General features: G+C 51.3%; 1 protein-coding gene across 1 annotated transcript in view; it reads right to left on the bottom strand.

The window, feature by feature from the left end:
* Positions 1–26,242, bottom strand: part of EFCC1 (EF-hand and coiled-coil domain containing 1) — a 49,284-nt gene extending 23,042 nt beyond the window's left edge. Inside the window, exons 1-3 of the mRNA XM_075550898.1 lie at positions 26,185–26,242; positions 25,347–26,071; positions 23,567–23,847 (exon numbers count right to left, since the gene is read on the bottom strand). Coding sequence (XP_075407013.1) covers positions 23,567–23,847; positions 25,347–26,071; positions 26,185–26,242 — 1,064 coding nt within the window. The remainder of the gene's footprint in view (positions 1–23,566; positions 23,848–25,346; positions 26,072–26,184) is intronic.
* Positions 26,243–26,462: the final 220 nt, after the last annotated feature.

Genomic DNA, 26,462 nt, shown 5'->3' with positions numbered 1-26,462 from the left:
GCACATGGCAAGCACTGGGCACTGTGAAAGCCTTTGGTCACCCCCAGCAGAGGACCCCAATCCTATCACACAGACGCCCTCTTTCTTAAAGGAATATGTGGTCATTCCCTTGGCTATTAGAAGTAACATAGCCTATCTTCACACACCGAGTCGATTCTCATTCGTGGTCAGGATAAGTTACTGTGTCAACACGAACACTCCGTTAGTGAACACTGAACGCTGGTGTAGGGAAGACACAACGCTGGGCGCTTTTAGGACTCTGGTCACTTTTTCATGAACCAGTTCATACATTACTGTGTTTTGTTTTGTTTTAAAATCATTTTATTGGGGGCTCGTACAACTCATCACAATCCATCCATCCATCCACTGCGTCAAGCACATTTATTTAATTTTCACATGAGCCATTCAGTGACATTAGGTATGCTCATCATGCTGCTTAACCATGATAATTAACCATCTCCATGTCACTTTTTAATACAACTAAAATAAATGCTTGAATCTCAGCATGTGATATTCCCATAGCTTCTTCATTTAACCTGCACTGTCCAATATGGTTGCCACAAGTCATATGTATCTACTTAAATTACATGAATTAAAAATTAACTAGCTCCATGTGTCACGCAGCCATCATATTGGACAGCACAGTTGTTGAGCATTTCTTTCTTTAAAAAAATCATTTTGTTAGGGGCTCATACAACTCTTATCACAATCCACACATACATCAATTGTGTAAAGCACATCTGTACATTCACTGCCCTCATCATTCCCAAATCACTTGCTCTCCACCTAAGCCCCTGGCTTGCTGTCGAGCGTTTCTGTCATCACAGGAAGTCCTGTGGGAGCACTGACCTAGAACCTAAGTTACATGTTGAGTGGTTTGCAGTCCTTTTTGCCCACAGATGAAATGCTCACGTACAGTCCTCTGATTCCATATGCTATCATTGTCACGCAATGAAAGGATTCTACCTCAATGATCTGAACCTTTTGTGCATATAACTACAGAATATATCATGAATGAGGTTCCTGCCACAGCCCCATTACCTGTAGGAATTCCGGGATGGTTAATGACACACTGGTTTCACCCCTCTTAAAGGTTCTGTTTGGGCTTCTGTAGCCCATAGGAAGGAAGATTTCTACCCTGCAACACAGGGAGCAGAATAGTGCTGGTCCCCTGTCCGCATCACCCAAAGGGAGACTTCAGGTGGGTTAAAGACATAAATGCAAAAGGAAACATTAAAGCAGAAAACAATCGAGGGAAGAGGTTTGTGACCTAGGGGTAGAAGGATAACTCAAACAACAACTCCTAAAACCAAAATCATGTGGTGAATCTGATCACATCTTCAAGTCAGCAGTCATCACTCGGTCACATGTATCTGCCTTCCCCACCGCTCCATCATTCCTCTGCCGGGGACACACTCCAGGGACAGTCTCAGCCCTGGCCACCGGGAGGTTTAGATGTGGGTGTTCTCGGCAGTATCATCTGGGGAGGGGAGTGGACGGAGGACTCCGTGGAAGGTAGGAGTCTTAGCGATGCTGAGTGAACGAGGAAGAGACAGAATGGGACATAGCACAGCACTTGTGGGGTCAACACATTTGTGTAGCTGGAAAGTACCTCAAAACCAAATCCTGACTCATAGTGATCCTATAAGACAAGGTAAAACTGGGGCTGTGCGTTTCTGAATCTGTACCTGTTTACAGGAGTAGAAAGCCCATCCTTCTCCTGAGGAGCTGGCTGGTGGCTTTGAACTGCTGACCTTTCAGTTAGTAGCCCAATGCATAAGACCTATGCAACCAGGACTCCTTGTGAAGAGACACAAACAAATAAGATCCATGTAAGCCACATGAGAATGATTGCCTGAGGGGATGAAGGGGACTAGGGATAAGAAGGGACAAAGCCCATTCCGATCCTGCCCCAATTCAATCTCATATACACGAGGGACCCAGTGTGGAATGAGCGGCCACCAATGGCTGGTTGTAAGGACACCTAACCCAGGGGTCAGCAAACCATGTCAGCGAAGACTCAATCAACTGTCCGGGCTTGACAGGTGAGATGGCCTCTGTTGCAGCTTCTCGACCCTGCCATGGCGGCGAGACAGCAGGGAATGCACACATAAATGAACGTGGTTGGCGCCCTCCCATGAAGCTTTATTTATGAATATTGAAAGCTGAACTTTATGAACATATTGTATATCATGCAACATTCCATTTGGTTTTTGCCAACCATTTGAAAGTATAGAAACTACTCCTAGCTTATGGACTGCCCACCAACAGGCAGCAGGCCGGCTGTGGTCCACAGACCAGTTTGCCACCCCTGACTTCACCGATGACGTCAGCCCTCCAGCGGGCTGCATTTAGTCCCAGGAAAACATGTTTTATCAGCTGGCTGCACTGACCTCTCATCTCTACTCCCAAGGCCAGCCAACACCTCTGGATTTGCTAAGAGCACTGAGGAAGGTTAAGAAATGAACCAGCCATCTGTCTGGGGGTGGGGGGGAGGCTACCTTTAGGATCATGGGGACCTTCTGGAATGGCCAATGATCAATCGTGGGTCCTATTATTTTAGCTGATCTGGTGTGGGGAAAGGTGTTTGATAGTCCCTACAAGAACACGATCACACACAGGTGCATGGTTACATCAAGCTCGTTTATGGAGACTGGCGCTCACTCGAGTTTGGAGTTGACTCTAGAGTCCAACAGGCTACACTTACAGACTGCTCCTGAGACCAGCTGCGTAGTTCCTCCTTTGCTTTCTGTCCGAATCTGGCCTTCCAACATATCCCTTATGAACTGAATTGTATTCCTACAAACTGAACCCCAACCAAACTCACTGCCATTGAGTAACTCTTTAGGGGAGTTTAGGGGAGTAGGGAGTAGAAGGTCTCACCTTTCTCCCAAGGAGAGGCTGGTGGTTTCAAGCTGCTGACCTAGTGGTCCTGAGGGGTTATCTGTCCTGGATTCCCTGTGTTGCACGCTCTTATCTGCACCTGTGCGCATGCTCGCCTCAGCCTGACTTCTAAGGCCATTCACACCGATAAAAGTCAGGCTCATCCAAATGATGCAGGACAATCTTCCTAATTTCCAGTCAGCCGATTATGCCCTTTAGTAAACATTTGCAAAGCACCTGCCCAACAATTCCTGTATATCCATATGTACACACGAAAAACCATCTCCCCCTTCCCCTGACCCCACAACCCGGCTCAGCTCTTTCTAGAACAGATGGAAAATGTCGCCTGTTTGTTTCCTCTCTTCAAACTCCTGAACTATTCAGCAAACGCTCAAACCTCAGGAAGCTGACAGGACCCCAGCATCCAGCCAAGGTGGCAGGGCAAGTCTGGACTGTGGGGAACCCAGCCTTCTGCAGCCCGAGTTGAAAGGCCGCGGGGAAGCGCTGGAGCCTCACATGCAGCAGCTTCCTCAGCTTCACCAGTTTCCTGAATGAAGCCTCACAGGAAACCAGGCCGGTATGAGCCAGCAGGGGAACAACGGGAGGAAGAAGGGTGTGAGGGTTGGGGAGGAGGAGGAGGGGAAGCTAAATGATGAAGCAGACCATTCCTCCTCACTGGTCTCCATGCCAACACGGAGACAGCGGGATCACACCCCTTTACTAAGCACAGGGTGCAGGGTGCTGGCACTCACAGGACACACTCTGAACATGCAGCAAAACGGGGCCAAAGACAGAACATCACGGAGACACAGCGAGCATTTCTGCCCTGTCTCTGATTGGGTCTCTGGCTCTCAGACCCCTCAGTCCTCCCCGGAGAATCCCTTTCATTCTGAGCAAACATCAAGAAATGCTGACAGTCCCAAAGGTCCCAGCATCTGCCTAGTGGATGAGGAGTTCACCAGCGTCTCTTGGACCAGGCCTTCTGCAGGCTCTGTGACCATGGGGACAGGAGAGGGGGCATTTGGATCTACCACTCCCCAAAAGGGGCTGCCAGTACAGCGGCAGGGTCGTCTTTGGCAAACCTCCCCCTCCCCTTCAGCAGGGAGGTGAGCCTACGACCCAGATCTGGTCGATCCGAATGAAGGGCTAGCCAGTCAGAAGGTCAAGAGTGTCCAGACGACTAGCCTGGCCAGTCGGCATTACCCACCTCTCTGGCAACAGATGTGTTGAGGGATGGCCGTGGGATCCATTTTGAGGTAACTGGAGTTAAGATCAGAATTTTGTTGGCGCGACAGATAGAGGAGGGAACCCTGGTGGTACTTGTTGGATAAGCGTTGACCTGCTTACTTCAAGGTCGCTGGTTCAAACCCTCCCTTTCCTGGAGAAAGACGAGCAAAAGGTTTGCAGCCACAGACCTACATAGGCATGCCATGAGTTTGGCAGTGGGGTTACTGGCAAAGAGAAGCTCTTTCTGCTGGAGGTGATTTAAGAGCAGCCAATTCCAGTAATGACGGCATGTGGTGTGCTACCACCCTGGAACAATGTCTGGAGAACTTGAGGAACATAGGGAGAGATTCCAGATGCACGAGTTGCCTCCCTGAATGTAGCCATGCCTGAAGCCAACCACCCTTGGGAATTTTAGCTGATAGCGGCACTAAGGCTCTACTTTTGTTTCCTTGTTGGGTAAGGAGACTCCCACGAAGACACAAACCATGTGTGCTGGTCTCTGGCGGGGAGGGCGGCAGTCGGAACGCCCCCTGGTGGTCCCGGAAGGAGGGTGTGGCTGTCTGCTTCAGGCGGTGAAGATGATGGTCAAGAAGACCCCAGGGAGTCCGCTGCTTCTTCGTAACATGAGTGGCCTGAAGTCGCAATCCCTGCCATAGCAACATGTTTGGTTTTGCTTGTTTATTTGCGGTTGGGTTCTTTGTTTACCATTTGGCTCAAGGCAGTTTGAGTGGTCATGGTCATCAGCAACTAAAACAATCCTATAATAAACATTCCCAAGCCTGGATCCATGAACCTATAGAGACATCAAGTAGAATAAGGGTTTCGGGGGTGGTGGTGGGGGAGATGACGTGGAGATGTCCAGGAAGGAAAAGAGTGTTTGGAGACTGATTGTGGTCGCAATTGTACAACACTGCTTGATGTGACTGAACTGTATTAATTCCCAATTAGTAACAAAGTTTTAAAAAGAAAAAAAAATTCCCCACCCTCCCAAAGCGTAAATCTCTTTCTTAGTATTGCTCTATCCATGTGCATTAGGATCCTCCACAGGCCCAGCCTGAGTGTCATGACCCCAGCCTGTGCCGTCAGAATAACTAGAACCCATGTGCCCTTGTCTTCATGACCTTGAGTTTCCATGGATCTGCAGAAACCATCTGTGGCCCCCACAGCCCAAGGCCAGGCCATGCAAGGACCCGTCTCTAGCCCCTCCAGAGCAACAAGAGGCACTGAGCCTGTACCAGGAGCAGGTCTGTCTTTTCCAGGTCTCCCTGGGGGTGAATCGCATCTTCCTTGTAAGAAGAGCCACCTCCGTGGACAGAGCCACCCTGAGAGAGGAGAAACACAAACACACGCCAGCCCCCTGACTCTGTGGTAAAACAAACCCACTGCCACTGAGTTGATGGCGAACCATCGCAACCTGAGACTCTGTATTGTCGGAAGCAGAGTCTCAACTTGCTCCAGTGAAGTGGCAGATGGTTTGGAACTATCAACCTTTTGGTTAGTATCCCAACATCTAACTCCAACAAAACATCCACCATTGGGCTCAGTTTCCCTTGTTTGGTGCTATTCCCCAGCCCTTATAGGTCTTGGATTTTATTTCCCAGGGGCTGCCACGATGGGTCCAAACCACAGTTGTGGGGGTGATGCAGGACTGGGCAGGGTTTGTTGCGTTGCACGTGGTCACTATGGGTCGGTGTGACTGAGGGCACCCAGCAAAAATAACAAGGGACGTTTACAAGGTGGACTGTGCTTGTTTCTGTCTGACCTGCATCCGACACCTATCGATACACATACGTATATGCCTAAGCACCTACACCTGTGACATGTGTCTGCTTTTTGGTTTTGCTGCCAGGCGATGTGTGCCATGTTGTTCAGCACAAGCATTGCCCCTCGTAGTGGTACTGCTTAGTTCGGCCAAGCTGTGCTCACTGGACCCACGAAATCAAACCGAACTCACTGCCGTCGAGTCAATTCCTACACAGAGTTGCCAAGGCCGTAGCTTTCCAAGGCTAGGAGCAGACAGCCTCATCTTTCTCCTGCAGAGCGGCTGACGGGTTTGAACAAACGAACTTGCGGTTAATAACTTCATGCTTGTCCAACAGCGCCAGCCGAGCTCCTGTGTGCTATAGTTTATTGTGCCAGCCTGGCTGATAAACACAAGTAGGATTAACTGAAGGGCAGAGGGATAAATGGCTCGGTGAGCCTCGCCTTGGTTGTTCTGTGCCTCAGTTTAAAGGGGTACACTACCTGTGGGATGCCTAGCCTGTGGACTGTGTCGCTGTAAGTTGAGGTCCCTTTAAGCCCACACGATTGGAATGTTCATCTCTGGAGCTGGGGACTGACAGTTGATGACAGTTGGGGACCTGCCCTGCAGTTTGCTGCCTGGGTATATATAGCCCAGCTCTCTCTACAGAAGGGGACTGGCAACTGGCAGCTCTCAAAACTTGAAGGACTGCTAGTGTCTCTCTGCTTTATAATTTAACTGTTAATTTATTGTATTATCTATCTGTATATTATTTAACAGTTTATTTCTTGAATTATATATCTATCTTTATATATATATATATATATATAATTACTAGCAGTCTGGTTTGTCTCTCTAGAGAACCCTGTCCAATACATGTGTTACACATACATGCAGTCCTATTTTATCACCTGCTTTCCTTTGACAAATGACTCTACCCCACGACAAGCATCGCAGCCACCCCTCCCCAACTGCGGGCTGAATGTGTGCCCGAGATTCTTGTTAGGTGGCACGGAGCTGGTTCTGGCCCAGAACAACCCTATGCAACACACAAAGCACTGCCACAACCGCGGGGACCCCATGGCTGCACTCCGTCAGTCTAGCTCACAGGGCCTTCCTTCTCTTGTCACTTGACCCTCTGCTGTACCAAGCGTGACGCCCTTCTCCAGGGACTGTCTCCTGATAACGTGCTCACTGCTTCGGAGCATTCTGGCTGTACTAATTCCAAGACGGATTTGTTCATTCTTCTGGGAATCTCTAACACGTCCCATGGTCTTTCTCAGCACCAGAATTCAAAGGCATCAGTTCTTCCTTCTACCGGGTTCAGCTTTTGCATGCACATGAGGCGTGCACATGAAACTACCCTGACTTGAGTTGGCTCACGCTAGTCCTCACAGTGACACCTTTGCGTTTGAGACTGTTTGCAGCAGATGTGCCCAATGAATCATGTCGCTTGATTTTCCGTTCTTTCCTCGGTCGTTGCCTGTGGGATGTACAGTGTGGTTTTCGACACCTCCGATCTTTTCTTCACGTATGGAGATGTTGCTCAGTAGTCCTGTCGTGAGGATTTCTTTCACGGTGAGGTCTAGTCCACAGTAAAGGCAATCGACGTTGGTCTTCGTCAGTCAGCGCTTCAGGTTCTCTTCACTTCCAGCCAGTAAGGCTGGGTCACCCGCATACGGCCGGCTGCTAATGAGTCTTTCTCTCATCCTGATGCCACATGCTTCTCCCAGAGTCCAGCTTCGAGGGCAAAGAATGTACAGATGTGCTTCACACAATTGATGCATGTATGGATTGTGATAAGAGTTGTATGAGCCCCTAATAAAATGATTTAAAAAAGAGTCCAGCTTCTTGGATGAACTGCTCAACAGAAAGACTGAGTGCATATGGTGAATGGATACAACCCTGACGCACACCCTGCCTGATTTTAAGTCACAGAGGAATCCTTTGTCTGTAGTCTAAGTAGTTTCTGCATAATTTGTTGTGATCCACACAGTTGCTAGTCCTAGACAGCTGACGTGTGACTTCATGTGCCTCCACAACAGCTCCTCTGACAGGGAGGCTTGCATGTCACCATGATGCTGAATAGGTGTCTGTGGAACCTCCACACTCAGGTGAACTAGATGGAACCATCTGGTGACTCACTTCCAAAAACCAGTCAACGGAAACGATACTGATCACAATGGTCTGATTTGCAACCAGCCATGGGTATGATGCAGGACCGGGAGGGTTTCCTTGTACATGAGGTCACCAGGTGTGACAGGTTTGGGTCACCGTGGGAAGGCATGGGGGAAGTCTAACCTCTCACGCACGGTACAGCCTAATGACAGATGGAGAAATGGTCTCTCTCTCGCCTCTCTTCTTCCTCTTAGTTTATTGAATACTGAGCCTGGCGTCCCATGTGAGCCATCTGCTGACATGGGAAACAAGTGATTCAGTACTGCCTGTGATTTCCCCTCTTCCTGCTTCACCTGCTGATAGATGTGTGCGTCCGGACGGGCCTCCAGCGAACATGTAACCCGTGGACTTGAGTTAGACTGGGCTGGGCTGCTTCCTTGATGTAAATTTCTTTCTTGCTATCAAGTTCTTTCTTATACAGATGTGACTGTCACTGGTTTTGTTCCTCCGGAAAACCAAGCTTACTACACCGTGAATCGCGCACCAATTAGGTGGCAGCTAACCACAAAGGGTGAAAGTGATGATTTCGATGAAGGGCTGTAACCCAAACTGGGGCAATCGATGCTCTGCCCTGGGATTCGATCTAGAGGTGCTGGCAAAGAGGATTCTGGGTCATAGGAATGGAGACGCGATGGATCTGGGGTCATGGCAGTCCTGTTTTCTGCCAAATGGAGCGGAACAGGCAGAGGCAAGGGTGATGGGCGCGTGCTGGTGGCAGGTGATTAGAAATCTGCTCTGAGGACGGGAGGCTGCCGGAAGAATGCTCCACAGGTGAGAACCAACCTGTGGTGAGAGTATTTACCGGTACTGATTTTGCGCTATACCTACCGGGCTGCTATGGCAATGCCTGCCGCAAGTCAGCGGTTCAAGCTCGCCAGCTGTGCTGCGGGAGAAAGACGAGGCGTCCTGCTAGGTAAAGACGTGCAGCCGTGACAACCCTCTATGGGGCGACTGTGAGCCGGAATCAGCTCTGTGGCAGTAGGTTTGGTTGATTTAAGCCAAGCGCAGTTCCAAGTGCTTTTTACATAGGATTTCATTCTTAGCCTCTAACCTTCGTCCCATTCTCCAACCGAGGACCCTGAAGCACGCACAGGTTGAACCCATGGCTCCTGTGGAAGCCGTCTACACACCCGAAGTCACTCCCGTGGCCTAGAACTCGAAGTGCTGGGACTTGCAAACAGGGAGTCCAACTCCCAAAGTCCACCTTTGAACTCTAACCACCACGAGGAAAGCATGCTGAGCCTGTGGGCTCCTGGAGGACGAGGCCCAGCCCGGGCTGTGCCTTGACTTGCTGTGTGACCTTGGCGGCATCCCCTCCCGTTAGGCTCCAGCTGCCCTCTTGGAGGGGCACGCTGAATGCATGTGTACCATCAGTACCCTCTTTAGTGTGCTTCTGGGAGGGGCCTAAAGCAGGTCACAGCGAGGCTGTGCTCCGAGAGACCAGGCGGGGGTACATGTTTGAGTGGCGGCGGATTTTCCCAGGGGGCACACTGCCCGCCCCGTTCCTTTGCGCCCCCACACTGGGGGGCGTCTTTCCGCCTCCTGCACTCCATGCGTTGCCGTGAGGATGTCTTGGCCAGTGAGCCTATGTGAAGCGGTTCCTGGGGGGACGTTGCTTTTCCGCAGAGGAAAGGTGTCCTCTCCTTTCTCTAGTCTAGCCTCGGTGCTGTGGAGGCCCTTGCAATCCGAAGGTCATATGCCAGAAAGAACTCTGAGAAGGCGCTGAGAAAGTCAACCCCAGGTTTTTAACAGTGCGCTGCAATGGCTGTGAGTGGGAACCGCCGTTGAGTGAGTGCTCTGTCGCTTGCAGCTGGGAACATTCCTAACTGACAAGCAGCACCAGAGATCTCCTCTCAGCTACCCACAGGATGTCACCCGTACATGGATGTGGCAGGGCCACCCGCTAGTGTGTCTATTACATGGTAACACGGTATCGATAGGGTAGTAAGACTATACCTGGAACTCAAACGTGGACCCGGGCAACATGGCTTGCTGGACATAGCGCTGCACACTTTGGCTGCATGGAGTGCCGGGGGAATGGACTGAGAGGATTAAAAGTTTGGTGACTCTTTCCCCAGCGTTTGCCCTGTGCTTTGGTGGGCCCTGCAGAATACACGTTACCACCCGAATGCATCTCCGTAAACAGCTATTGATGCTTTTAGCTTTAGCCTGGTGTGTACCAGCGCAAGATGTCGCCCTGCCCGGTGCTGTCCTCCAGGATGACACTGGGCACTATTTTGGTCTACAAGATTGTCACTGGCTGATTTTAAAGTAGATCTCCAGGCCTCTCTTTTTAAAACAGTTTAATAAATAATTGTATAGGGGCTCTTACAATCCATCCATATTGCAATCCATACATCAATTGTATCAAGCACATTTGCACATATGTTGCCATCATCATTTCCAAAACATTTTCTATATGAGCCCTTGATATCAACTCCTGTTTTTCCCCTCAATTCCCCACCCTCATGAACCCTTCATTATTTAAAAATTATTTTTATTTTCATATTTTACACTGTCCAGTGTCCCCCCTTCACCTACCTTTCTGTTGTTCATCCCCTTGGGATGAACATCGATCATTGCAATTGGTTCCCCCAGTCTCCCCCCACCTTCTCCCTACCATCATAGTATCACTACTCTCGTTATTGGTCCTAAGGGGTTTATCGGTCCTGGATTCCATGTGTTGAGAGCTCTTATCTGTACTAGTTTACGTGCTCTGGTCTAGCCAGATTTGTAAGATAGAACTGGGGTCATGATAGTGGGGGCCAGGCAGGGTGGGGAAGCATTAAAGAACTAGAGGAATGTTATGTGATTCATCGCTACGGTACTGCACCCTGGCTGGCTCATCCCTTCCTTGTGACTCTTCTGTGAGGGGATGTCCAATTGTCTACAGATGGGCTTTGGGTCTCTATTCCACCCCCTACCCTACCCCCCATTCACATTGAAATGGTTGTTTGTTTGGGGTCTTCTGATGCCGGATACCTGATCCTATCGACACCTCATGTCACATGGGTTGGTGTGTTTCTTCCACGTGGGCTTTGTTGGTTCCCTGCTATATGGCCACTTGTTTAACTCCAAGCCTTTAAGACTCCAGGCACTCCAGCTTGTAATAGCCGGGCACCATCAGCTTTCTTCACATTAGCTTATGCACCCAAGTTGTCTTCAGTGATCACGTCAAGGTGAGCATCCCAGAATGCCAGGTAATTAGAACTAAGTGCTCTTGTGTTGGATCTCCAAGCCTTTCTTCCCAGTCTAACTTAGCCTGGAAGTTCTGCTGAAATCTATCCACCCTGGATGACCCTCCTGGTATTTAAAATACCAGTGGCATCATTTTCAGCATCAAAGCAACATGTAAGCCACTCGTGTGACACATTGATGGATGGTGGGGTCTGGTTGAAGAAGGCTGAATCCCTTGACAGCAGTCAGGAGGAAAATACAAGGAAAGAGAGTACAGTGCAGGCAGTCTTGAGGAAAGACCATAGATATGGAACCTGAGTCTTCGGAAGAACAGAGGTGGCCGGAATGGGCAGAGGGCCTTTGGAAAGAGTAATTGTATCCATGAGGCTGCTTGCTCTCCCTCCAACCTTCTGGACTCCGACTTGTACAGCCACCTTGTTTCCCAGCTAGCACCCACTCTCTGTCCCCGTGCCCCTTGCCCCTGACTGCCTGTGCAGCCTTCTCAGACCTCAGCCAGCGGAGGAGTGAGTCCTAAGTCCCAGGCTTGGAAGACCCGTGCAATCGCCTCACTTCTCCCAGGCAGTGCTTTCCGCTCCTTCCAGGTCCCTAGCTGGCCTGTGGAAACTCTCTCACTAAACACAAGGGACCTCCTTCCAGCCTGTGCTGGAAGATCCCCCCTCCCCCCAGTCTCCTCGACCAGTCAGCACCTCCTGCAGAGCACCCAGGCCAATTCAAGCACCACTCTCCTTGCTCCCTCCCTGCACTGACTACTAGAAGTACCCTCTCTCCCAGGCTGCTTCAGGCTGTCCACAGGGACTACCTCTCCGCCCAGATGGCTTGCTCATGGCCATGGCCATCCAAGGGATGGCCTCTCCTCTTAGATGTGGCACAGCTCTGCCTTCTCCTCCCGGGGCCACCCTCAGAGACCTCTTTGACTCCTGAATGTAAGCCCCAGCACTTCCACCTTGGGTTTGGCCTCTCTCCTACTCCTGGACAGCCTGTGCCCCGCCCACTTCACATGGTCTGTCCGCGAGATCTGAGTTGGAGAGAATCCTGCCATGTGGTAATGCCCTATAGTCACCCTCGATGAGTGGACACTCCGACATTTGATGAGTCTCACTTTTGCTGATGGGGAATTGGGGAGGTGGCGGTGGCTTGCCCTTGGAGAAAACGCTTGGCATTGCTTTTGTGGAACCCCCCCTCACACACACACAGGAGAGAATCGACCCTATACCATATCATACATTTTAAATGGAGTTTCTTGTCAGCTCTTAGGGCCCCAGGCCCCATACTACCCCTAATACAGGCTACCTGGACTTGGGATTTTATCTCCTTGAGGTGGACAGCATACCACATAGGCCTCACCAGAAAGATCTATGTCAGAGAACCCATGAAGGGAAGCAGATTTTACCTGAAACACACCTGGTGCAGATGGAAGGCGCGGGTGGACTCAGAGCCGTGACGTGACGGCCCAGCGCTACTCCACGGCTGTGGATTTGGAAGTCACTGGGCTTCCGTGCAAACCTCTCGCTTGTGAGGTGGCCCCTTAACAGGCCACTTACAAACACCAGAGATTCATCACTTTCATATTTTCTTTGCCTTCGTGACATGTCCTGCAGACATAGCTCTGCCCTCGTGAGTGTGACTGAAATTCTCGTCCGTGTCCAGCCCGCATGGCTTTCTTCAACAGGGCTCAGTTGCTTAAGCTTCTAATCTGTATAAGTGGCCATTCCGTGTTAGTGTGAAAAAGCTTTCCTATATATGCATCTTTTCCTCTTCCCAATAGTCTTTTAAATTCTGGATCATTGGCTAGATGTGCGATACTGTTACTAGAATTGCCAACAGCCCCGTGGAGGTTGCTTATATTGCTCTTAAGAAGCGGGTACAGCTCCCTCTAACGTGGACTAGGGATCTATATAAAACCTGAGAGGTAAGCGTGGATTTTGAGCTCACACTTAATTAGAAGGCCTCATCTAAGAATAATCCATTCTTATGCTGTGGCCCCGCTAGATGCTTGTCTTCACAAAGTGGCCACCAGTGAGTGCCTGGCTGTCTGAAAGAACAGCACCTGGGGCTTGTTGATATGAAGGTGGGACTTCCCAGTGAGCTAACTAGGGGTTGATCCAACATCCCTGCTTTTCTTGCATTTGAAGCTCCACCACCTTGTTTTAAAGCAAGCAGCCGTCTAAGTGCAGTGTCATCCAAGCCTGCCAGGAAGGAGCACGCCAGCCCGTGCGACGTAAGGATTGCAAGTCAAATCCACGGTTCTTCTTCCCTGCCACTGGGTCAATTCCGACTCAAAACGGCCTTACAAGATAGAGTAGAACTGTCCCCCTGGGTTTCTGAGACGGAACATCTCTATGGGAGTAGAAAGTCTTATATTTTTCCCAAGAGGTGCCCGGTGGGTTCAAACTGCCGACTGTAGGGTTGGCAGCCCGCTCCGTGACCCACTATGCCAGCAGGACTCCTACACATCAAGAAAGAGACTCAGAAATGCCACCAATCGGACTCACTGATCGACATTTGGTGTGCGACACTGCCTGGAGAGGGGCTTAAAATGGAGAATGTGGATTTCTGCTTCCTCGGGCAGTGTCCCTGGCTCATAACACAGATAGTAGCTTAAACTTAAACTAGGCAACATTTCCTCTTTCTATGTGAGCCTTCACTGGAGTTGAAATGTTTCGTAATTCGACTTCCTCTGACTGAGGAGTTGCAGCCTGAGCGTCCCACGAGGATCAAAGATTTGCCACAGAGAAATATGGTCCAGTCTAGGGAGCTAGAAATCTGTTACTACTGTCTTGCACATTGAAGTATCACAAGGAAGGATTTCAACTTCTGACTGGTTTGTGAACCAAATCCATTCACCTCACTCCAAACAGTGTGAGCAACCCTGGGCTTCCTGAGGACAGTGCCGGGCAGAGGAGCTTGAGGGGAAGCAGGAGGGATCCGTGTTTCCTGGAGTCTGACCCCAGGAGAGCACCAGTGTACAAGGGCCCAGGCTGTCCTGATGGTCACCGTCCAAGGTCTTTGCTTATCTCCCTGAATGATAGAATTCACTGGTCTGCAAATTGGGTGTCAACAGCAGCACAGAAGAAAGAGGAAGAAGTGCCTGATTTGTGTATTATTATTTCTGGGATGTCCCATGAGAGATTGAAATTTGTGAACATCATTAGAGCTGATCCATATAAGACAAAAATAGAGCATCCCAGTTGCTGCCAGTGTTATAGGACCAAAGATAATAACCAAGGCTCAGACCACTTTGATCTATGAGTTTTGTGTTGCCATGGCGATGGATTATCAAACCCACAAGCGGGACAAAGAGTGGTGTGGGAGGAATGACTTGTGTAAGAACTGACCAAAGATGTTGGAGAGCTGAGGAATCACTGACATTCAATGATGTGGCTGTAAAGTTCACCCAGGAGGAAGGGCAGCTCCTGAACCCTGTTCAGAAGACCCTGTATCAGGATGCGATGTCGGAGAACTATCGCAACCTGGTTTCCATCAAACTCCAGAAAGATGGTAATCATATATGCTCGAATACTTGCAACATGAAAGATATAGGGACAGAACGGGATGGTGCTATAAATGTAACACACTGGAAAGGATGGTTTCTCAGCACAAAACGAATTTTCCTTGAGAGGAAAATTATGAGATGTTTGGCTTACATGAAGAAATTATAAAATGAGATTTAATCATTCTGGAATTAAATCAGAACAGGAGCAGCAAAATTCAGAAGTCAGTTGTGCTCAATGGAGAGGAGAAAACTTTTCTCCATGTTGAACAGGAGCAAGTTTATAGTGAAATGCGATTCCCTGAGTGTGAACAATCCAGGCTCCTGAAGTCACAGCGGATCCAGCATCAGGAATCGTATGAAATTGAGAAACCACACCCAGGTGATAAACGTGGGACGACCTTCATTGAAGAGTCTTTGCTCTATGAGCACCAGATCATTGATACACTAGATAAGACCCAAGATGCAGATATTGTGGGCAAAAATTCAATAAAATGTTCAGACTTAATGGACATTATCAAAAAGCTCACAGACTGCAAAAGCCATATAAATGCTTAGAATGTGGCAAATGTGATCCCAGTAAATCATACCTCAAGGAGCATCAGAAAACTCACGCGACACAGACTCTCTGTGTGTGCAACGAACGTGGGAAAGGCCTCCCCAGGAAGAGTCTTCTCATTGCTCATCAGCGAACTCACACTGGGGAGAAACCCCATGTCTGTGGTGAATGTGGCAAAGGCTTCCTTCAGAAAAACCATCTCAAAACGCATCTATAAACTCATGCAGGAGAAAAACCCAAAGTAGGTTGTAAATGTGGCAAAGTTTTCATTCAGAAAGCATATCTCAAAATTAATCTGCGAACTCATACAGGAGAAAAACCCTGTATGTCGTGAATGCGGTAAAGCTTCCAGCCGGAAGCAATGCCTTCTAGCACATCAGGCGTTTCACACAGGAGAGAAACCCCATGTATGTGGTGAATGTGGAGAAGCCTTTATCTGGAAGAATAAGCCCATTGTTCATCACGAACTCATCCTGGAGAGAGAGAAATCCCATGTATGTAGTGAATGTGGCAAAGGCTTCATTCAGAAAGCACATCTCAAAACTCGTCTATGAACTCATACCAGAGAAAAAACCTTTCATGTGGTGAATGTGATGCCTTAGTAGGTACATCAGAGATTTCACCAAGGAAAGAAGCCCTTTCCATGAATTATTTGCGGAAAATCTTATATGTGGAGGTCAGGTCTTGTTAAACATGAGAAAATTCACAAGAAAACCTTTCATTGGCGTTAGAGTAACCAAGCTTTCAAAACGAAGGAAGAGGTGAGGTGGTAGACTTTGGCCTGGGCCAAGCATGGGAACAGACAATTGTGACTTAGCGTGTCGGGACCCATGTTCTGCATTGCTGTCCCTCTACTGACATGGCTCACCGTTTTGGAGAGAGGGTCTTCCAGACATCCACAGGGTGCATGGGTATCTCATTGCTCCTCCCTTTCAGAGAGCTGAACCTGGTGTTTCTGGATCAGAGATGTACCAACTAGCAGAGTATCCACACAGATGACAGTTGTGCGTGCACCACCTGCATGCTCTTTGTTGCCCGCCAGAGACAGCACAGAAGTGCAATAAAATAAGAATAAAGAAAATAGAAGATGTATGGGAACAAGTAGTCCAGAGGATGAATTGACCACAGCGGACCTCAGCCTCCACAACCCTGAGACCAGAAGAACTAGATGGATCACAAAAGGGTCCTAAGTCGAGTGGGAGACGAAAGTGGAACAAAACACAAAATCATAAAATAGTTCAGGCTTACTGGTCTGATGGAGACTTGGAATCCGCAGATTATGGCCTTTAGTGGCCGTTCACTCTTGGATCTGTACTCACTCCTCTGCTTCACCTTTCAGCCAAACAATATACTGGCTTGGGGGGGGAAGGATAACATCTGAGAATAACATACACTCCCTACAACAATCAACTCTGCACAGCCAAACGGACAGCATTTGCTTATGGATCAAAACTCTTAAAAGCAAGAAGGAACAGGAAAGAAGGATGAATCGTATAAAAACATAAGGAGGGTGGAAGTGGGAAGAAGGCTGGTATCTCTTGGGGAATACAATCAATGTATGAATTGTTGAATGGAAAACCAATTTACTCTGTAAAGTTTTAAATCATAAAAAGTTTAAAAAAAAAACGAAAGAAAGAAATGTTTCGTAATTCAATGTAACGACTGGCTAAATGTACACGTGGAGTCCCCGCGGAAAGGCCTATGTTACTGTGCACACACCCAGGGATATTCACGAGCATGGACGGGAGGGTCATTCGGTGAATGTCCACCAGGTGTTCTTTTTTTGGCAAGAAGCACGTGATTCTTCAAACATGCAGGCGCCGCACAATGCACCTGCACTTGCACTATGATGCGGCTACACGTCTGTAACTGATGAATCACCAGGCAGGACACACTGGGAGCTCCTACGGCTGTGGTGGCGGTGGAGCTTCCAGCGGCCGAAGAGAAGGGAAGTCGAGACAGCCCCAGTTAGCTCCCTGCGATGCCCCACCTTCACCTCCAACAGAAGAGACCAAACACAACTCCCTTGGAAAAGCTGGGCAACCCTTACTGTGGACCCCTCTTCCAAGGACTCTCCCAATAAAGACCCGAGACCCGACAGCTAGACAGTGAAGCGGCAGCCAGTACACTCTTCATCACAAGTTTCGGGGAAAGGAGAACAGCTGTCAGACTTTTCAAATCACCACCCCCCTTGAACCTCTGCTTCTCTGAATCCAGTTCTAACCTACACCCACCTGCCAGACAGGACCGCAAACACATCTGTCATCCGGTAGCTACCTTCTGGGTACGGTCCAACTTAGGGATCGGTGAAGGGAGTTCAGATGTAATCCACTCGAGGTGGGAACCGAGAAAAAAGGCTACTTGTCCTTTGATGAAAATGCGGACAGGGAACCGATTACAAGGATCTACATGTGGCATCCTCCCTGGGGGATGGACAACAGAAAAAGGGGGTGAAGGGAGACGCCGGAAAGAGCAAGATATGACAAAATAATAATTTATAAATTATCAAGGGCTCATGTGGGAGAGGGGAGCGGGGAGGGAGAGGGGAAAAAGAGGACTTGATGCAAAGGGCTTAAGTGGAAAGCAAATGCTTTGAGAATGATGAGGGCAAAGAATGTACAGATGTGCTTTATACAATTGATGTATGTGTGGATTGTGATAAGAGTTGTATGAGTCCCTAATAAAATGTTTCCCCCAAAAAATGCGGACATTGTGCCTCTCCCCATTTCATAAACAATATCTTCACATACGGTATCTTTTAGAGACACACCCAGATCGACCAGGAATAACGTCGCCTGGAGTCTGTGACAGGAGCATCCTGCCCTTGGCTAGCTCCACAGGAAGAGGCAACCCCAGAAGCGTCCACGTTTGTATTGGGTGGGAATGGACAGCCGGCAGAGGTTGAGTGATTGCCGACAGGAGAGGCCCAAGCCACCTTCGAGTGAAATAGATGGTGTTCCAGAAAGGGCCCAGTGAAGCCGCACATTCTGCCCGCGGGTGACTAGGGTTCTCACATTTGGCGCAGGGATGACAGGCAATTAAACGGGTCAAAGGCAAGTCATAGTATCCTCATTCCTTTGGATCCTAACACTGCCTGTGGCATTGGCGTGGCTCTGCGTTCCCATGCCATTGAGGAACGCTTCGTTGGCATCGGGCCAGAAACCCTGATGTAAACCACAGAGATTTCCCAGACAAAATCACTGTTGGGCACCCATGCAATTGTAAACCTACACATTGGCCTTCTCTGGATCAACTTCTTTCCCATGCAAACTAAGAGGGCTAGTGCTTGGTGGAAGGAAGACAAATGCCATTTTCCGTATTCCCCGTGTTCTGCATCTGACACCAGCAGGTGCTTAGGATGCCTTCTCTGTTTGGCATCACAGGAGAATTCCGTTTGACAAGTGGAAGGATGCAGAGCCTCATCAGAAGCTTGCGAGAAAATGACAGACTGGGTCCAAGTGGAAGCCATTGTGAGGCGGGCCCAACAGCAGCTCTCAGCCACAAGTCCAGGTCCACCACAAAAGGATCCGCGATTTCCAAGACACCAATTGCATTACAGCTTAAATCCTGAGTCCCTGGTTTACAGAAGACTGTGGATGACATCCATTTGCGGGGTCCCCCTGTGGATTATGCCTCTGACTCATTCCGTCTGAACATCAACCAGGGATGGGAATAGTCTGGCCCTCGGGCAGTGTGTGTTAGAAAGGGCATTACCTCCACCTCCAGTGGAAGGATACTGTGCCCAGATGTGGAACTCAAATTTCCCTACCTGGGACATTAGGAAAACTAAGACAATAACACAAACAAACAAACAAACCCCCAAACAATCTAGACTCAGATCCGGATGGAGGTAGATGGGAAAATGCTTCACAAGAAACTCCACCACCCGGATTCTGTGTTGGACTCTCAAGGATCACGCCTGCTGCCAAAGATGAACTCACAGCCCAACCCGACAAAGCACACCTGGAACTCATCGTCACAAGAGACAGTAGATGTAACACGGTGAAGGAAGCTAGATCTCAGAGCAGCATAAACCAGCCTTTAAAGTAACTGTGTTCCAAGTGCTTAAAGAGATACAGGACTGGATTGAACCCAGGGTGAAAAATAACTAAATGGAAGTCCTATCAATGAAAACAACCACATCACGGAGGTGAGGGAGAAAGGGAAAAGATATTTAGAGTTAGGAGATGTAGCGCTAAGTGTTAGCTCAGTAAACAATTGGCTCCGCGACTCAGTCAAACTCTCCTCCTTCTAATGTGGGCTCTCTTTCCCCCGTTGGCATGATACCAACCTGGGAGAGTTACTAGCAGGTCGGAAATAGTCCATTTCTGATGGAAGTGCTTCGAGAACGGAAGGATGCTAGACAAGTGTGGGTCAGGTCAGTCATTCTAAACAAATGGCTTCAAGGTGCTATTCCCTCCATCCACTCCCCTTTTTGGGGTGTGTGTGTGTGTGTGTGTGTGTTGTTTTTTTTAAATCAAAAGCACATCTGCAGAGCACCTGGAAGCATTCCTGCCTGAAGTCACTTATGGGACTGGGTGTGGCTCTCGTCTTTGGGGCGTGGGGCCTCTGCCTCCCGGTCATTCCTCCAAACTGCAGGCCCAGCTGCAGGGAAGGGAGCCCAGTCAACTCACCCCTCAGGGGGTCACTGAGGTCCAGGGACTTCAGCACAAAAGCAACATCACAGCCCTCTACGCCTGTTAAATGTCATGAAGTCATTTCTGGGATGAGAGGGAGGGGAGGACTTGAAGAAGTCACTTTCAAACTCTGCCTGGGTTGATCAGGGCCTCTGGGGGCTGGGGTGTGAAGCCTGAGGGGCTACCTATTTGCTGTGCCATCCCAGCAGGTCTCTTCCTCTCTGTCCCAGGTTTCCTCGGGTGCACTGCAGACACCACCACTTTTCTTTGAGGTGAATGGGGGCCCTGCGGGGCAGAGTGGTTCACTTTAGGCTGCTCACCTAACCACAAGGTCAGCGGTTGGAAACCACCAGCCCCTTGGAGGGAGAAAAGCTGAGCTTTCGACTCCCCGAGAGTGACAGTCTCAGAAAACCACAGGGCAGTTCCAGTCTGTTCGCTAGGGTCACTAGGAGTTGGAATGACAAGACAGTAGTGAGGTGTTTGTTTGCTTGTTTTCTTTTTTAGAGGCTACCATATGAGAATTTAAATTCTGCATACTCTATTGGCAGGCTACCAATGGCACTAAAAGCCCAAAAGCCATTTGCCCTGTCCCCACGTGGCTTAAGCTTCCCGTGAATTCCTTCTGATCAGTACTAGGGAGGCAAACACCCTTGCCAACAGGCAAAGTACATTGGACTGAGGATTAAGTATATCCACCCCGCTCCAGTCAGCCCAGGGAAAGGCAGTCTGCCTTAAGGGGCTTGCCTGGGTGTATCCTTGGTGGACAGCCCTCGGAGGTCACCTAATCTTGACTTGTACCCTGAAAACCTTGGTAGGAAGACTCTGGACCATCTTATAAGCTCTTCTATCCCACACGATGTACAGGTCCCGATCATGGTCCTGTTCTGGTGTCTGTAGTCCCACCCGTGACTGTGATGTGTCCTCCTGCCACCAACCCTGCATGTGTGCATTTCCTTTGCTCCGTGCCGGAGGAACTAGGGTCCTGACGGTGAATCCTTGGGTGCCATTTTGGCCTTTTGCGAATGGTCGCCCTCACCTGGATGACGTGTCCTTGTCCCGTCTAAGACTTAATTAAGGGTTCTCCTTAAGCTGTATTTGAGATTGGTATCTCTTTTGTACCCCAACCACTATTATGAAGTAACATGGGTGAAGTGTCTGGCAAGGAGTGTTCCAATCCAACTTTCTTTCTTCAAAGAGGGAGAGTGTTGAGGCAGTCTTTAAAACAACAACACCCCATCCCCACCCGAGCATATCAGATGGACAGAGATGGTCTGTCCTCTGAGAGACGGTTGAACAAGGTTGAGCAGACATATTCTAATAGGGGCAGAGAAACAAGTGACAGCACCATGGCCCAGTTAGAGCCACCCATCGTGTGGCCCTCCGTTTCCCCATAGGTGAGTGGCACCTTTGGCTAGACCCTGCTGATTATCTCTGCACCATCTGGTCTCCCTTTTTCCCTACTAAGACTTTGTTTAGACCATCATCCTGTCCAGACTCCCTTCAAGTAGGCACAGCCAAACAACACAGTTCTGGCCAATGGCATGTAGGTGTTAAGTTCTGGTGGGGAAGGGGCAAAGCCTCACTGGAAGAAATACCCCCCCAGCCCCCAACCATTGCCCTTCCTTCTTATGCATGAACAGTAGACATGAGACCACAGAAAAGGTAGAGAGTTAAGAAAGAACGAACACAGGGTCTGGTAGACCTTACTTTCCACTTTCTGGCTGTTGGGCCTTGGGTAGGTTGCTTAACTTCCCATAGCCTCCTGTTCCACAATCTGGAAAATGGGATGTCACCTCTAATCTGTACAGTCCTTCCGAGGGTAACATGATGCGATGATACAAAGGCATCTTTCCAACTCTAAAGGGCTCTACCCGTGTTTATAGTTGCTCTTATAATCATGCAATAAAGGCTGACTCTGAATTTAATGGGAGGGCGTGTGTGGAGAGAGCAGACCTTTTCTCTCTCCTCTTGGAGAAAGTCCCAAGGCTGAACATAGTCCTCGAGCCCACCCGCCCAGTTCTTCAGATGCTCAGCTATGCAAACAGGAAATGACTCTCCAAACATTTAGAAATGCAAGAGTTTGGCCGGGAGTCTACCTCCACAGGACGCCTTCCTCCTGCCTTCTCATCTCCCAGCCCTAAGGGCTTCAGAAGTCAAGGGCACTGCCCCTCCTTGGAGGCAAGAGGCTCAAATCCACCCCATCTGGCTGTCCTGTCTCCAGCCAGGGTGAGACTGTCTTCGACCCATGATGGAAGAAAGACACCAGCCCCGCACTGACTCATACTCTCTTCCCCTATCTCTTCACAACTATAGCTGGGATTCCCCCTTCCCCCACAGCCTTTTCTTCTTGAAATATAGATCTGATCCTGTCATCCTTTACTTAAAACTTTTTTGTGTGGCTTTCCTTCGGTTTTGAGACTGAAGTCCTTACTGTGTAGCCTTTAGGGCAGGGGTCCTCAGACCATATGCAGCCCGCTGAGTATATTTATCCAACCCGCCAGGTGTTTTTGCCCCGTTTGCTTTTTTTACGTCAAAATAAGATATGTGCACTGTGCATAGGAATTTGTTCATAGTTTTTTTTTAACTATTGTCCAGCCCTCCAACGTGTTTGAGGGACAGTGAGCTGGCCTCCTGTTTAAAAAGTCTGAGGACCCTGCTTTCAGTCTGAATGGCCTGGCCTTTGGCCGCCCCAGTAGCTTTATTCCTTCAGTCACTCTGCCCTCCTTTTCTCTTTGGAATGTGCCATGGTCCCCCGTGTCTCTCTTCCCACTCTAGGACACTCTCTCTTTTTTCTGGGGGCCCATCTTGTCCATAAATATCTCAGCTCTCCGCAGAAACATCAGAGGAGCTAGAGATTCTGTCTCTGCTCTTGCCAGACTTCGTCCAACCTGCAGGGACCCACTTATTCAGGTGATGAACTCCTGCCCTGCCGCCTGCCCCGCCCAGGGGGTGGCTGTTCCAGAGCAGGGAGGTTTGCCTGTCTTGTTCTTGGTCATATCCCTGGTGTCTGGTGCAACACAGACACAGAGCAGGTACTCAGTAAGTATAGAAGTCAGGGCAGGCAGGTAGGTAGGCTTTGTGGTGTGACAGGAGGAGGGAGCTCTTGCTTACAGCACACCCCTAGCAGGGGATTCCCATGTATGTTCTGCAGGAAAGGCGACAGGCTCAGAGAGTTGCCCAGGATGACCATCTCGCAGAGATTCTGCCAAGATTTGACTCTTGGTCCCAAGTCCATGTTCCAACCTTGGTGGAATCCACCATCTAGCATAAGGGACCCGTTTCTTCCTCTGTAGAATGGGGATACACCAGGCTCTACCTCATGGGATTGTTGGGAGGATCAAACGTCGAGCCACGGACAAGCGTTTAGCTCAGGCCGGAGAGCAAGCAGTGAAGTCGAAGGATGACATAAGAAATGTTAGGACCGAAGGACGAATGGCAGAATGCACCACTGAAGGACACAGGGCTGAACGAGGGTGAGGGGTACGAGTTCATGACTTCGGGCGCGGGCTAGAACCCCTGAGCGTTGGGAGAACAGGAATTGCAGGAATTGACTTTGGGGACCCAGGCCCCTTGTCCAGGGGCCATCGCCTCCCCTCGGCCCGTTTCCCCCCCCTCCCCCCCCCCCCCCCCGCCACCCACTTGGCTCCGCTCACCTGTAGCGCTGCAGCTCCGCTTCCAGCTGCTGCACCCAGAGCTGCAGGCCAGGCACTTGCTGCGCCAGCGCTTCGAGCTCGCGCACGTGGCGCAGGCTGCACAGCAGCGCCTGCCGAGCGTCCTCCACGCGCCGCCTCACCTCCGCGTGGCCGCGCCGCAGTCGCCCCTCTCGGGCTTCCGCCACCGCCAAGGCGCCCTGCGCCTGCTGCAGCTCCCGCGCCGCCTCGAGCCCACCGGGCCCCGCCTGCAGGGAGCCGGCTTGGCTCTTCCAGAGGCCAACCTGCGAGGACAGGGCAGCAGGGGTCAGGCCGTGAGTGGCCCGTGGTGGTAGAGGTCCAAGAGGAATGGGGGCCAACAACCTCTTGCACCCCCAAAGCACTGGAGCGACGGTGCACCACGCCTGCCCAAATCTCCCCAGTACCCGAATGCAGCAGGAGCGCTATCTTGCACCCTCGTATAGGCGAGGGAAACTGAGTCACAAACCCATCATGTTGCTTTGTTTTTTTGCATTGTACCAAGGATTTCCAAACCCACCGACCCAACTCTCTCCAGCCTCTTATATTCCTATCGCTCAGCCTTCCGTGGCGCCTGTCCTCCCCAGAAGTGCAAACGGAGGCCCTTCCGGATGGGTCGCTCCACCGCCAGCTCCTTTGAGGGTGAGGTGTGGTCTGTCTTGGCCACAGCAGTGTCCCCAATGCCGGGAACAAGCCTGGGAGACAGCAGGGGTGCGATAAACACCTCGCAAAGGGCGCATTGTGTATTTCCAGGACTCCTACTCATTCATTACTTATGATTCCCGCCCGGGGTACTTTCCTGCCTCCAGGCTCCACTCCTGTCCGCCTCTTGCCTGTCCGTTGTTTTCCCCAACCTGGCTCCTGGAAACAGCATCAAGCTGTCCCTCTGCACCCTGCAGCACGTCCTGTTCTCCCCAAAAGCCAGGTGGCCGCACCAGGCAGGAGCTGGGGCCATGGCAGCCCTCTCTTGGCCTGTGGCCTCCTTGGACGTCTTTTCCTGTCTCTCTGGTACCACACTGACATGCTTGTTGCCCGACTCCTGGCTGGGTGTCTTCTGTCCAGTATTCCTGCACAGATCTTGTCCACAAGCTCAGGTGGACAGTGATTGCCTGACGAACAGTCCTCAGACTGCCAATTTCTCACCTGTGCACCCTGAAGGAGCCCCCTAAACGTCTTTGGAATAAACAACAACCTGCCTTGGATGCCGAGGGGCCTGGGGACATAGGGCTTGTACCTTAGGCCGCCATGCAAGGTCAGCAGTTCAAAACCACCAGCCTCTCCACGGGAGAAAGGAAGTTTACTACTCCCCCAGAGTCACGGTCTCGGGAACCCACAGGGCAGTTCTAGCCTGTGTGAGGGTAGGAGTTGGCATCAATTTGATAGTTTGAGCTGTTTGGGGGGTTGGCCATTAGGCAGGGGGTTTGAGGGCGAGGCCAGGGCCTTCCTCCCAACTCTCCTCACATTAGCCTGGCACCATGGCCTGCCTTTTGAATGACAGAATGGGCGAAATGACCAGTTTCCCCAGGAAGGCTCAAAAGAGCCAGAAGGGGAAAGCGAGGGTGGTGTGAGTGGGGAGACCTCACATCTCAATGGAATCGGGGTTTGGAGGGTGGGCTGGGTGGGGACAGGGCTCCAATGGAGTGCATGAAAGTGGGGATGGATGGGGGTGGTGGTGGCTGGACTACTCTCTCCTCTTCCTCCACCCGGTTCGCTCGGGGCTCCTGCGCCGAGGGTCCCTCGGTCCCCAACCCGGGCAGGCGCGCACCTGCAACGCCAGGCAGCGGGCGTCACTGCTCTGCAGCGCGGCGCGCAGATCCTCCACCAGCTCGCGCAGGCTGCCGTTCTCCTCCTCCAGCCGCGCCGCGCGCTCGTCGTCGGGGTCCGGGGGGCCGTCGGGGCCGGCGCGGGGCGCGCGGCGGCGGCGGCGCGGGCGGCGCAGGCGGATCTGCGTCTCGATGTGCTCGCTGAGCGCGCCGCGGGGCAGCCGGGGGCCCGCGCGGGTGCCGAAGTAGCCACAGAGGCGCGCGTGGAACTGGCGGAAGGTGAGTTCAGGAGGCTCGGCGCACAGCGCCAGGCGCGCCTCTTCCTCGGAGGCCGCGTCGCCGGCGTCCGGTTCCCCGGCGGCCTCCCCCGCGCCGCCGGGACCCTCGGCCCGCAGCCCCAGCACGGCGCAGAGCGCGCGGAAGTCCTCGCGCGGCAGGCGGCCCACGCCGCGGGAGTCCAGGTGGTGGAAGACCTCCTGCAGGTACTGGTCCAGGCCGGTGGCCAGCACCACGATCTCGTTCTCCACGCCGCGGTCCAGCCCGTAGTGGTGCGCCAGGGCGCTCAGCAGCCACTGCGTCCGCCGCGCCGGCCGCCGGTACGGGTCGCCCGCCGCACCCTCCATGCCAGCCTCCGCTCGCCAGCGCTCAGCCGCAACGCCGCCCGGCGCGGCCGCGCCCCGGCCTCTGCGCGGCCTCCTCCAGGACAGCCCCCGCCCCGCCCCCGGTGCTCTGAAGGAGGGGCTTAGCGGTCGGTCACTGGCTGCGCTGGCCCTGCAGGAAGTCTGGGCTGGGCCCCCACTTGGGTCCCGAGAGGCTGGCCTCCGCAGCCCTAGACGCTACCCACGCGGTGCCCCTGCGGGGCAGCCACCACTCGGTCTCCCTCCGCTGCTTCCACCATCGACGTATTTGCTTTCCCCTTGGGGTCTCTTCCCTTGCAACTCGCCCACCTTCCACCGGAGGGACACCAAGGGTAGGAAGCCTGCGAGGGACTGGGCGGTGCTGGCCCTTTCCTGTCGCTGGGGGCATGCCCCCACCCCCACCCGCCCGCAGGCGTCAGGGCGCACCACCTGTCCAGGATAACCCTGAAATACACCTTAAAGGGGGTCTTCGGGAGTTGC

Source organism: Tenrec ecaudatus, chromosome 5 (assembly GCF_050624435.1).
Source record: "Tenrec ecaudatus isolate mTenEca1 chromosome 5, mTenEca1.hap1, whole genome shotgun sequence".
In the NCBI taxonomy this organism is placed as follows: domain Eukaryota; kingdom Metazoa; phylum Chordata; class Mammalia; order Afrosoricida; family Tenrecidae; genus Tenrec; species Tenrec ecaudatus.
Note: the sequence above shows the minus strand (reverse complement) of the source record. Positions and strands in the feature narration are given on the sequence as shown.